This window comes from Tenrec ecaudatus, chromosome 8, assembly GCF_050624435.1.
Source record: "Tenrec ecaudatus isolate mTenEca1 chromosome 8, mTenEca1.hap1, whole genome shotgun sequence".
Classification (NCBI taxonomy): domain Eukaryota; kingdom Metazoa; phylum Chordata; class Mammalia; order Afrosoricida; family Tenrecidae; genus Tenrec; species Tenrec ecaudatus.
In genome coordinates, this window is record NC_134537.1 from 99,338,607 (window position 1) to 99,352,601 (window position 13,995).

The 13,995-nt window shown below is 36.3% G+C and overlaps 1 protein-coding gene across 1 annotated transcript in view; it reads right to left on the reverse strand.

Moving 5' to 3' along the window:
- Positions 1–13,975, reverse strand: part of LOC142455488 (disintegrin and metalloproteinase domain-containing protein 5-like) — a 50,260-nt gene extending 36,285 nt beyond the window's left edge. The window contains exons 1-3 of the mRNA XM_075557221.1: positions 13,958–13,975; positions 7,362–7,501; positions 4,707–4,893 (exon numbers count right to left, since the gene is read on the reverse strand). Of these exons, the coding sequence (XP_075413336.1) occupies positions 4,707–4,893; positions 7,362–7,501; positions 13,958–13,975 (345 nt within the window). The remainder of the gene's footprint in view (positions 1–4,706; positions 4,894–7,361; positions 7,502–13,957) is intronic.
- Positions 13,976–13,995: the final 20 nt, after the last annotated feature.

The following is a 13,995-nucleotide window of genomic DNA, read 5'->3' on the forward strand; positions in this document are numbered from 1 at the left end:
CAATAGCTGCATACCAAGTACCAGGAGAAGTATTAATTTGCTCAAGCAATGTAATCACATCTGGAACGGCAGCTGGAATTGGAGTCACCTGGTTAAATTTATGATAATCCGCTGTCATTCTCCAGAATCCATCTGTCTTTACAGGCTAAACAGGTGAGTTACATGGGGATGTGGTAGGAATCACCACCCCTGCATATTCCAAGTGTTTTATGGTGGCACTGATCTTTGCAATCCCTCCAGGAATCCCTCCAGCACTGGCAAGGGTCTCCACGTGGGTTCTCTGGCTCCAGAGCTCTGGAGTAGCTCCATGTGTCTTGTCAATGGAAATAACGTGTGTCCCGCCTCCAGCAAGCTATTTATCTCTTCTTAGTGCCTCCAAATGAGGTCATCAAGCTGTGACCTGATTGACAGGCTAAACTCCACTCTTTCCCTCTTAAGTCTCAAATTGGCAACATGTTATGTAACTACCACACTCACTAGATGTAATTTCATGATTATTTTATTCAATTCTCATTTATATATTTGTCTCTCAAGCTTGTTTCAAATCTCATTTACATTTGAATTCAAACCTCCAGTTGCAATATTGAAAGATCCTATGGGTAAAATGATGAAAATGCAGGAAGCATCAAGAGACTATGGGAGGAATGCATAGTCACTGTACCACAACGAAGTAGTTGGCAGTCGACAATTGTAAGAGGTAGCCTAGGATCAAGAACCATTGATATTGAAGGAAGACTCCTCAGCAGCACTGAAGGCACTGACTGAAAGCAAGTCTGCAGGAACTGATGGGCTGCCAATTGCAATGTTTTAACAAGATGATGAATCCCTGGAAGCACTCACTCATCTTTGCCAAAAAATTTGGAAGCCAGCTCTCTGCGCCACCAAATGGAAGAGATCTATATTTGGACCCAAAGAAAGGTGAACCAACAGAATGTTCAAAGTATAGAACAAGATCATTGATTTTACAGGAAAGCAAACTTTTGCTGAAGATCATGCATCAACGATGGCAGTGCTACACTGAGAGGGAGCTGGCTAGAGATTCAAGGCCGATTCAGAGGAGGATGTGGAAAAAGGACTTGAGACAAGCAGCAATCATGAGATTTACATTGAATTTGGTAAATCTGCTTCACCAGACCTCTTTAAAGCGCTGTAAATCAAAGACCGTATTTTGAGAACTAAAGTGAACCTGGCCCAATCATTGGTCATTTTAATTACTTCATTTGAAAGCTGGACATGGGATAAGAAAAATCGATGCATTTGAACTATGGTGCTATTGACAGACATTGAAAGTATGATGGACGATCAAATGAACAAACACATCTTACTAGGAAGAAGTACCCGAATGTTCCTTAAAGGAAAGAGTTGTGAGATGTTGTCTCACTTACTTTGGACATATCAGGAGAGACCAGTCCCTGGAGAAGGACATCATGCTGAGTAAATAAGAGGGGTAGAGAATGAAAGAAGACCCCGACCAGATAAACTGGCACAGTTGCTGCAGCAATAAGCTAAAGCATAATAACTGAAGATGGCACAAGACTGGGTTGTGCTTGACTCTATGTGTGTGGCGGCTTCCTGCTAGTGGGGCCTGACTGACGGCACCCAAGAATGCCAACAGCATATACAAATTTACCCATGATCTCTTCAAGTCAAGCTCACCCTACTGCTATGGAGTCAAAACAGAGTACAAAGAGCAGAAATAGTCCAGAGCTTTCTGAGGCTGTAAATCTTTGTGGAGAGCTTGTGAGGTTAGATTTTCAATCTTTTGGTAAGCAAGTCTGTGCTTAATCCATTGTGACATCAGGACTCCTTGTCGCTTTAGCCATGTCACAATAAGGTATGACATCTATTTCTTTTCTTTTCTCTCTCATTTGTTATTGTTGTCATTTGGGAGGGTTTTTTTGTAAAACAAAATTAGCTGCTGTTTCTCTACAAATTTGCCTTTTTAAAGTTTTTCTCTTATATTTTATCACCCTAAATATAATTAACATAGGTAGTTTAATGGTACTTCTGAAAATTCTGTTATCTTGAAATCTGATGATTGTTACTATTGCTTGTTTTTTTCCCTTACAATGTACTGTCTCTTCATTGTTCTTTTTATTATTATTTCATGCCACGCAGAGTTGCAGCAGTATGTTAACAGAAAGCTGCCCGAGGTGTAGGCCAGATTCAGAAGAAGACTTGGAACAAGGGATATCATTGTTGATGTCAGATGGATCTGGGTTGAAAACAGCGGATATCAGAAAGATGTTTGTGTGTGTGTGTTTTTTTTAACCATGCCACGGCATTTGATTGTGTGGATCACAACCAAAGATGAATAGACTTGAGAAGAATGGGATCCACACCACTTATTTGTGCTCACGGGGAACTTGTACACGGATCAACAGGCAGTTGTGTGAACTGAACCAGGGAATAATGGATGGTTTAGAATCAGGAGAAGTGTGTGTTGTGGTTGTTTCCTCTATTCATTTTATAGCCCTCTGCCCTCATTTTATACTTGTTCATTTTATATGCAGAGCAAATCTGCAGATTGCGTAAAGACAAATGTGGCTTCGGAGTTTTACAACTCAGTGTGAAGAACACCAAAATCCTCAAAATTGAACTAATAGGGAGCATCTGATAGATGGAGAAAAGATAAACTTGTCAAAGATTTTATCTTGCTTGGATTCACAGTCAATGCTCATGGGAACAGCAACAAGAGATCAAAAGAAGAGTTGGATTAGCTAAATCTGCTACAGTGTCTCTTGAGAGTATTGAAAGCAAAGGTGTTACTCTGAAAACTTAGGTGTGCCTGACACAAGCCATGGCTTTCTCAATTGCCTCATATGCATGTGAAACTTGGACATTGAATAAGGAAGACTGAAGAAGAATTGATGCATTTCAATTGAATAATTAAGCTATCATGATCATCTAGCCTGGTTTTCTGGTATAATTTGACATTCAGCCAAGAATTTAAGTAAAGGTTATATTTAAATGTTAAAGTTCAAGCTCTCTTGTTTTCTTGTTTTTGAAAAGTTGAAGGTGGCATGAGATACAGGTAGGGTGTTAACCAAAAGGTCAGCAGTTCAAAATCACCAGTTGCTCCACGGGATAAAGATGAGGCTTTCTACTCCCATTAAAAAAAAAGACAACAGAAAAGTGGGTGAAAGACAGCGGGCAGTGTAAGATTTGAAAAAATAATAATAATTTATAAATTATAAAGGGCGGGAGGGAAGGGGAAAGTGAGGAGCTGATATTAAGGGCTCAAGCAGAAAGAAAATGTTTTGAGAATGATGATGGCAACAAATGTACAAAAATGCTTGACACAATGGATGTATGTATGGATTGTGATAAGAATTGTATGAGCCCCCAATAAAATGTTACCAGAAAAAAACCCACAGTCTTTGGAACCTACAAAGATATTTCTACTCTGTCCCATTAGGTCACTGAATCAATCTGAGGGAAGTGAGCTTGGTTTTTGTGTCTAGCAGGTTCCAATTAATTACCCAGCAACTCTTCCACCTGAGGCTTTGAATTCTGACATCTAAACAAGTCATGCTTCAATTTTCTGTGGCCAAAGTGTGTGCATCATTACACAAATTTTCTCCAAAAAGATCATGAATTCACAGGGTTCATTTGGTGTCCTTTGGTCATTTGGGGTATGTTTTTTTCTGATACAACCCTCCTTGTCCCCTTTACCTGTTTGGTCTATGTGTAATTTAACAAGTATTCACACAGAGGTGATCAGCAGAGTTTAGGTGTCGCCTCATTCACAATTTCCTACATTGCAGGTTTTACTCCTTAAATATCTAGTTGGCCCCAGTCATAACTCTATTTCATCATATCAATCCAATAAACATATGGATTTACACAGCCATTATATGCCACCAGGACTCAGACCGCAAATTCCGACCTCCTCTTCCAGCTGCAGTTTTTAATGTATAAACTGTTCTGACTTTCTTTTTTGTATGTTTTCCTGGGTTATGAAACCACTGTCTCTCTGTCTATCTAACATGATTTGATGTTTATGTATTGTACATATGTGTATTTTGTATTTTACTGTATCCACTGTCTAACTAACATGATTTCATGTTTATGTATTGTATATATGTGTATTTCTGTTTGTTACTTTGAACACATCACGGTCCATGATATAGTATAATCCACGAGAAAGATAGAATATTTTACTGTTATCTGTGGAAGTTTTACATGGCTACTTCATTTGTTGTTATTGCCTCTGCTATCATCTTTTGTCTTTGTTTTAGTTTAAAAATAGTTCAATATTTTTATATTTTCTGCAGTGCTAGATTTAATCTTTCTATATTTGAAACTACTTTCACCTATCAATAAAACATCTATAATAGCAAATAATACATGTTGCTATCCTAGTAGTTATAGTATATAATATTTAAATATTCTCATCTATTTTTGTAACTGCTTGTTATTAAATATATTTTTATTAAACTTGGCAGATGCTTTTTGTGGACACTAATTATTAGCTTGGAGCTGAACCACTAAAGAAATTTAGAAGGCATTATTTAAGATCAAATATTATCTAAAGACTTTCTGGTCCCCATATTAAAAAATCAAATTAGAAGAATCAAAGGTGTCCATTTTCCCAAAGAAGAGCGTGTTTTCCAAAGAGCTTTCTAGAAGTCAGTTCCTGTCTTCTTTCCCACCTATTTCACACATGGAAACAGTGTTAACATATTTGGAAACAGTGTACTAACCTTTGCAGTGCCACAATCACATTCTTCACCAGGTTCCACCTTTCCATTGCCACACACTTTGCCTGGTTGTTTATACACTGGGGTCTCAACAGAGTGATTCTGAAGACAGTTAAGGTTAGAGTGTGCGATAATATACTTGAAGTTATCCAAACTGCAGGTGCTAAAATCCTTTACACCTCCAAAATGTCTAAAATAAAAATATATAGATATGATAAAAATTATGAGTGTATATCTCTTAATATCCCCAAATGATATATTTGAGAGCGATTTAAAGGGCCTTATTATCTATAGAAAAAAATAAGGATACTTTTGAAAATGTTTATTTAACTATATTGCTAAGATGCTTGTATATAAAATTTAAGTTCCACTAAGAAAATTATTGTAATGAAAAGTAACATATAACAAAATCTTTTTGTTGTCATTCACCCTATTTTACACAAAGATCTATTATATATCTAATGTGCAAATTTTAAAAATCCTTTAAGCAACTGCTATTTATTCTCATTTATCTTTCCAAGATCAAAAAATTGAATTTTTAAATTTTATGTCTCCTGTAGAACTTGTGGATCTCAGCCCAATGCGTAACTAATATGCCACCAGGACTCCTAGTATTTAATATAATTCATTTACTCAGGAAATATGGTGGCATGGTAGGTGAAACATCAGGCTGTTAGCCCAAAACTCAAGCACGTCAGCTTCTCCATGGGAGGCAGAAGAAGTGGCATGTGCCCTAAGTTTTATAGCCTGGCACCCCCAGGGAGCACACATCCTCTGTCCTTCATGGGCATGCTGAGTCAGAATCTGCTCGATTGCAGTCGGATTTAGTTTTTGTTTTTAGGGGGGAAAAATTGGAAGAAATCTTCAGGATCGATGACTTCACAAAGAGTTATTAGACTTGACACTAACAACACTATTCCTATTAGGAACTTTTGATAAACTGAATTTCATTAAAATTAAAATATTTTTCCATTGAAATCTGGTACCTGGGATGAAAGAAAGAAGCTATAAATGAATAGAAGGTGTTTGGAAATAATGTATTTAACAAATACTAGTTAGTATCTGGTGTATATCAAGAATGCCCAAGAACTCAAGAATTAAAAGAATCCAACTACAAAGTAGGCAAAACAAATAAAGATATGAAGATAAGGACGGTAAATAAACACATGAAAAGCATCTTGAGACATTATTAGTCATTACCCCCAAAATAATAAATCAGTTGCCATCTAGTTAATTCAGATTCATAGTGATTTTGTAGGAAAGAGTAGAGCAGAGGGTGTACAAAGGGATCATCTTTGGTAACATCACATAGGGTCACTGAGTCAGAATTGACTTGATGACATTAGATTTTTAATCTTCAAGGAAGCATACTACTCTATCTTTCTCGTGGATTATACTATATCATGGACCATGATGTGTTCAAAGCATCAACCTTTCAGTAGGCAGTCAAATTCTTAACTACTCAACCACCAGTGTTCTTTAAGCTAATGCAAAATAAAACCATGAGATAACAGTATATACCTATCAGCACTGATAAAATAAAAATGTGTTAACATTATATGCTTCTGAAGATGAAGACTACTAGGAAATTAATATATTGTTTCGGGGACAGAAATAGTATAACAACAACAGGGTAAGTTCAGACTATCCAATAAGCGCATGTTTTGTTTTATGAGAAACTGAAAAAATATTTTCCAGAATGGTTCTATTATCTTCGTGTTAGTTTTTCATGGACTCATTTTCATTCTACCAGCTGGAAGAATTTATATGCATAACATTATTTATTTTAAAAATCCTCTTTCAAAAACAGCAAAATAAAACAAACTTGTACCATCAGGCAGACTATGACTCAATAGCAACTCCCATGGGTTTCGTGACTAACTCTTCACAGTCACAGAAAGTTTCAAAATCCCTTTAATGTCTTTCAAATCTATTGATATTCATTTTTATTTCCTGACCCTAAGTAATCTGCATTGTCCCTCTTCCACTCTCCCACTCTTTAATCAGTCTTGCTGATGGCTTAACAACTTTATCTATTTAAAGAAGAAACATTTTAATTACTTTTATTTTGTTTAAGTCAGCTTTCAAGACCATTGATTTCTTCTTTTCCACTTCCTATAAGTTTAATCTAGTGTTCCTATTCTAGTTGCATTATACAAAGACCTTTATTAATATAATCTCATTCTTAACTACTGTATTTATTCAAATCCATAAATATCACTTTTGAATACTTTTTGCCACTTCCCACAAGTTTTGATAGATGATATTATCATTTTCACTAATAAAGTTTTCAGATTTTAATTGTAGTTTACTTTTATAGGGAAGAGATTTTTTTCATTACATATATGTTACTTTTCCAAATAATTTGGAATAGTTACTTACCTTTCATTATTAGTTTCTATATGGTCAGAACACATTTTTTATATGATTCCACTAGTCTTAAATTATTGAGACTAGCTTTAAAGTCCAGAGAATAGTCTATTTCAATAAAAATTTCATTTGCATGTGAATAAATCTTTTACCATTATTAGATATAAAGTGTTATCATTGCCAACCATATAAATTTAGGCAAGAGAAATTCAAAAGTTCTCACTCCCCCAACTAAATTTTTTTAAAACGTATAATAAAAATATATATTTAATAAGGAAAATGTCTTACACTGCTTTTGGCATCATTGTGCAAATTTCAGCTGCACAAAGGCACTTGTCAGTATTGGTGTCATAAGTTAATCCCATGTTAAGGCCAAGTAACTGCACAATAATAACAGTAAATGACTCCAAGGATAAGCCTTCTGAATACTAAGAAAAATAAACATAAAACCAATCAGACAAGGATCAAATGTAGTTATAAAATGTTGGCTTTATTAAGAAAAATTAGCACATAAAATTCATTAAAATATTAATTCATCTAAGACTTATATGCTATTCAATTGTGAGGGGAGGGTGTTATTTAAATATTTTAATCATAAACTTATATCAAGAAGCCATTCCAACCCAACCCAAACCAACTCAAGGCCATAAATAAGTCCAATTGCAAACCAAAGCCCTGTAGACTCACATAGCTGCAGGACAATGGTGCAGTAATATGAAGTAGAGTCTGGGGGGTGCAGAGTAGCATGAATCAAAATCCTAAATGTAAAATCCAAAGCTATCAGGGTCATCAATGAGAAAATTGAGACAAATTAAGTGCCTTAGCGCAGGGAACACCTGGGCTAGCACAGAAGCAACAAAGGAAACACATATATGTGGGAGACAAAATAGATGAGTGGGACCTATTAAAAATAAAACAGTCCATTAAAAGAGTAAGAAGAGAGCTCACAGACTGGGAAAAGATATTTAGTAATGACATAACAAAAAAGGTCAAATTACGGTATTTTACAAATCTATAACAAGAAAAAAATAACCCTTTGAGAAGGCAGCAAAGGACTTGAACAGACTAATCCCAAAGGATGATGCTCAAATGGCTAATAAACACAAGAGAAAATGTTCCTGGTCACTAGCCATCTAGGAAATGCAAGTCAAAACAACTGTGAGATACCACCTAACACCCATAACTGTAGCACAATTAAAAAAAACACTGAGAACAACAAATGCTGGAGGGTGTGTAGTGAGATTGGAACCCTTATCCACTGCTGGTACAATTGTAAACACATACAACCATTGTGGAAGGTGACATGGTGACACATAAAAGAGGTGGCAATTGAAATACCATAGGATCCAGCAATACCAATACTGGGTATGCATCCAAAAGAAATAAGAAGCAGAATACAAATAGATGTTTCCTTCCTCGTGTTCATTGCAGCATGCATCACAATAACAAGAAGCTAGAAACAGCCTAAATTCCCATCAGTAGAAGATTGGAATAAACAAAACTCTGGTATATATATATATATATATATATATATATATATATATATATATATATATATACAATGGAATACTACACATCTGTAAAAACAGCAATGAAACCATGAAACACCTCAAGATGGAGATGGATCTAGACGACATTCTGCTGAGTGAAGTTAGTCAAGCACAAAAGGACAAATGCTGTTTGAGTCCACTGCTATAGAACAAGCAGAGGAGCAGGAACAGGCTTGAGTTTGTAGGGCATCCAGTCTTCTTGCTGGGGAGCTAGACAGCCTGGTGGAGAGTCTAACCGGTACCAATGAACCATATACTATCTGCTCTAGATAAGTATTTTGAAGGTCACTTGGCCAGAGGGTTCCTCACATCAGCTGGGAACAAATGGTCAGGGGAGGGGAAGGGGATGTTGTCTACGGAGTGACTGCCATGTAAACCTATGACAAAGTCTCCCTGGACAGGGAAACAGCCCAATCAGAGGGATCGGGGATACTTGATGGGAAAACAGTGCAGGAGAGGGGAAAAGAACAAACACATCTCAAGGAACACAAGAGCATTTCTGTTGGTAGGACTGACCTCCAGATGGAGTGAAGAATGACTGAAAATAATTGGGAGGAGACTAAGGGCTTGGGAGTAGGGGGGGGGTCTTAAGTGGCATGCAACAAATGGGTCACATTGAACCCAGGCATAACGGGGTATCCCACGGACCCAGGCTAGGTGCTGTGCAATGCTGGGACACTTAATGCTGGATCTTAAAGACACTCAGCATGCTCCATAGAATACACCAGTGGGATCCCACGCAGGAACTCTACTGCGTGAACTGGACTCTACTTCAGACACACTTGTAACCTGAGGACTTTAGTCAGAAAACACACGGTGTCTGAGGAAGCACAAGAGAGTTCTTCCAAGAGTAGTGAGCTGTTGACAAGTGGAGAAACAAGGCCTTGCTATACATACAGTGTCCTATATGCTGTATTAAGATATGCATTATTCTGAAACACCTGTGATGGACATTCTGAATTATTTGTTTTTGTTTGTTCATATTGGGATGTACCTCTGAGGTGCTATGTCATTGGGGGTCACCCTAATGAAGCTGTTATATGTTTTTCGGTAAATGACTCCAGGATTGATGAACCTGTCAGGACAGCAAATAGATAAGGGTTCCGTGAGGGAGTGTGGAATATGGGAAGCAGGTGGGCAGGAGTAAAATGCAGACAATGCCAAGGAATCCAGGAAGGAAAGGTATGTTTGGAAACTGATTATGGAAGCAATTGTAGAAATCTGCTACACTTGATTGAACTATGGAATGAGAAGAGATAAGTATTAAATACCAAGTAATAATAAATTGAGAGGGAAAAAATAGATACAGAAATGTGTTTGGGGCTCTCACTAAATCCTAGCTCCAACTTAAGAACAATTAGTTCTTGGATCATGGCCCTGCTCAATACTCGTCCTCAGGAAGGGGTTACAGAAGATGCAGTGCTGAAGCAAAAGGTGACAAATAATGTAAATGGTGCCTGGCTATCAAATAAGATTGCATCTGTGGTCTTAAAGGCTTGTCTCCAAACAAGCAGTCATCTACATGAGATTTCAACTAAGCCCACATGTAAGAAACACACCATCAACAGTCCCCAAAGAATTGGAACCAACACAATCCAAAGTGGAAGGAGGGATCAGGATCAGAGGCTAACTTGTGAGAATCTGGTGCGCAGAGGCGCTGAGTGACAGTAGAATCCCAGGATTCATTGGTGGACCTACAGAAGAAGTAAGCCTCCAGGGAACTCCCTGGGACTATAATTGAGGGATGGGAGGAAAGTGGTTACTAAATAGGGTGCATTGGAGAGAGGAGGATAGAAGATCAAAGGCATAAATCTGACTCGAATAGTCATATTTACTTTGTCAGAAAATCCCCCATCTGATGCATGCTGGACCTGAACTAGTTTCTAAAATTTTCTGAACTTTTGGTTTTTATTGTTCACTTTGCTTTTTGTTTATTCACATTAGGGTGTATATCTCAGAGGTGCGATGTCATTTGGAGGCCACCCTCTTGAAGTTGTATTGTATACTTCTCTGTTTTTCAGGGTATGAAACCCAGGATTGATGAACCTATAGGGACAACAAATAGAATAAGGAGTTCAAGCGGAGGGGAACAGTGGTGGGGGGAGGGATGAAAGGGAGATGGTGTCAAGGATGCTTAGAAACTGATTGTGGTAGCAATTGTACAATTCTACTTGACATAAATGAGCTATGGAAGGATATGATATATGTATTAACTCCCAACTGATAATAAATTAATAATTTAAAAAGAAGTAATTTTATATCAAGAAGCCATGCCAGCCCAGTCAAATCAAGTCCATAAATAAGTCCAATGCAAACTGGATCCCTCTTTAGACTCATGTAGCTTCAGGACAATGATGTAAAAATATAAAGTGGAGGATGGTGTGGGGGGGACTTGCAGGGCAGGGTTCCAACAACTCTCAGGGTTGGCCAGCCCACATTCAGCCACTCCTGGAGACAGACGCAGTATTCCAGCAAGCAGGAAGGTAGAGGGGCAGAATGAGAGAGAGAAACTTCCATGTTCTTCCTTATGAAAAGGATATACATTCTGAGAGGCATCAATCAGGCTGCGACCCAATTGAGAGTTTGGAGTCCATCCCCTCGTAAATGCAAGTTGAAACAAAATCAGCAGTGTGCGTTACAGTTATATCCTCTCATCACATCTTTTTCTGGTGGAGCAGCTGGTGTCTATGAACCTCGGACCTGCCAGTTGGTTGCCAGGGGCTTTGACCATTACACCACTAGGACTCCTCAACAAAGAATAGCCAAGGCGCCATTGGACAGGGGGACAGAGGACTGTTTACATGATATTAAAGTATAGTATTGGTGTAAGGATACACCAAAATAAATATAAAACCTGTAAGCAAATATAAGAAACAGATGAGGGAGCTTGACAAAGTTTGTGAAACAATGCTATTATCTTGATTCCATTTTCTACAACCTTTTTGGAAACACCCTCATATACATGGTTACTTCATTTATGATAAAGATGATTCTCTAGGGAGCAAATTGGATTCTCAGTAAATGGTACTAGATTAATGGGATGTCTGTATGGAAAAAATTCATTTAGAGCTCTATTCACATATATAAATGAAATATGATTTAAATAGGGGGTAGCTTAATGTGTGAAATATAAAGCAATGAACTCCCATGAATATACATAGGGAAATACCATATTAACTCAAGAAAAAAATATTTTTTAAGTGGACAAACATTATCAATGATAAGACCAATAGCAGTTTATGAAGTGGCAGTGGAAAATTCACAGAATACCTTCAAGAATGAATGAGAGATTGTTTGAGGGACTCTTTTCTGATATTTGTCTGGTAATATAGTAAAAGATAACCATAAGTGAATCAGAACACTTTTGCAGTAAATTAAAAGCTTTCATGAGAAACGTAATCATTTTTATTAGGTACATGTAGGCACAGAGAAATTACAAAATGATGTTAATAGTCAAACAATTTGGGCTAGATTCAAGTCACTAATTGTATGAATTGAGGAGACACTACTTTTAACTAGGGTCTCAAACAAACTCACTGCCACTTAGTTACTGCTACCTCCTAGAGCCCTGTGGGTTTCTGAGACTGTAACTGTTTATGGGTTCTGTATCAAAAGCAACTGTGGGATCATAATTATACCTCTAAGCTTTCCCAAGTAACCCATATAATAATGATGATATTTTAAAAATCAGATTCTATGTTCCTTTGTACACAGAACAACAAGTAAACAAGTTTAAAAACAATGCAGATTTATTTTACAGTACTCTTCAGTTCATTATCCCCTTCTAATTTTAATATATCTTGAAATAGACTTTATTCTCAATAATAGCTATTATCTCCTGAATATCTTTATTATTGTTCCTTCCCTATCACAATCTGCTCTGCTATTTCCAAACAAATGATTAAAAACTGAATATGATAACTGATGTTTAAAAGAGAAAAATCAATGTTATTTAATTAAAATGTATAACATACACCAAATATTAAATTAGACAGAAATCTGTGTAGATAATACATTTAATAATTAACCTAATATTGTACTGGTTATAAAGATTGATGCATAGCCTAACAGTGTTCAAATATTTAAAATTTTACTTGTAATATACCATCATGATTGCTTGAATTTTCAAATGTTCCATTTAATTTTAAAGCCACACCTAATTTAATATTTTCTCCAAATCAGCAATAGAAAAGTTATAAAAAGAGCACTAATTAATATATTTGTTCATGATTTTAAATGTCAATATTTAAGTCATGAATAGGTATTTGAAACATGAACATTTAAGAGCAAACTAGATAAGAATGACCTACCAAAGCAACTCCTTTGGCATAATTCATGTCACAGACTTTTCCAGGAAAGGTAGTTCCCATAAAACTAGGATATTTTCTAAAGCTAGAAAATAAAAATGTTTTCAGAGGGCATTTTAGAGTGGTATAATAAACAAAAATAACTTTCATTAACAGCAAACAATGACTATGTCCAAATCACCATGAATTATATTATTTAGGTGTGTTTTTTCCTAATAACTTTAATATTAAGCTATTTGATTAACTTATTATTAATTTTGAACTTTATAAATATCAAGAAATCTAAAAGGATGATGCACTTAGACTAATCCTGATGCTGAACTGTCCCTCAGCATTTTGCTAAGGCTAAACTACTGCTGCTTCCCTTGGAAGACGAGATTAACGTACCTCCTCTAAGGTGCAGAAGCTGAGTTAACAGTACTTGCAGCTAGAATGCAAATGCACCCCTCAAGCTAAAAGAACAACCTGTAAATCAGAAGGCCTGGCTACTAGGACAGACTTCTCTAGAAGACCCTTTCGCAACGCCCTGTCTATGAAACATCCCTTACCCTGTTGCTTGAGGAAGCAGATTTTGCTAAACAATGCCAACTCTGTCTTCCTAGGTACTAGTACTTAACAAATATTCCCATTCTCCCTTCTCCTCTGATTCATGAATAGGCTTACTAGACCAGTCTGCCAAAATCATCCACTTTGCATAAGAAAATTCTTTCTACATTGGTAGCTTGATGATTTATTGATTCATATCTTTACTAAAAAAATGAATAGATTTTTCTATATACCAGATTCTAGATATTTCAATGATTCAAAATATTAATTTATAGGAAATTTATAATGTAAAAATGAACTAGATAAAAGACCAAAAACACAAATAAAATAAACAAGTACAAAATTTATAAGCCAAGAAAAATCCAACAAATTGTACTGCTCATAATTAAATTATTTTTGTTATTTCAATAACTTTTTCATGTAATTTTACATCTAGCTGCTAATTTCAAGCTTATAACACATGCCAAATATTAACTTTTACCGAAGCAGTATATTCCATTGTGCCCATTATATCTTACA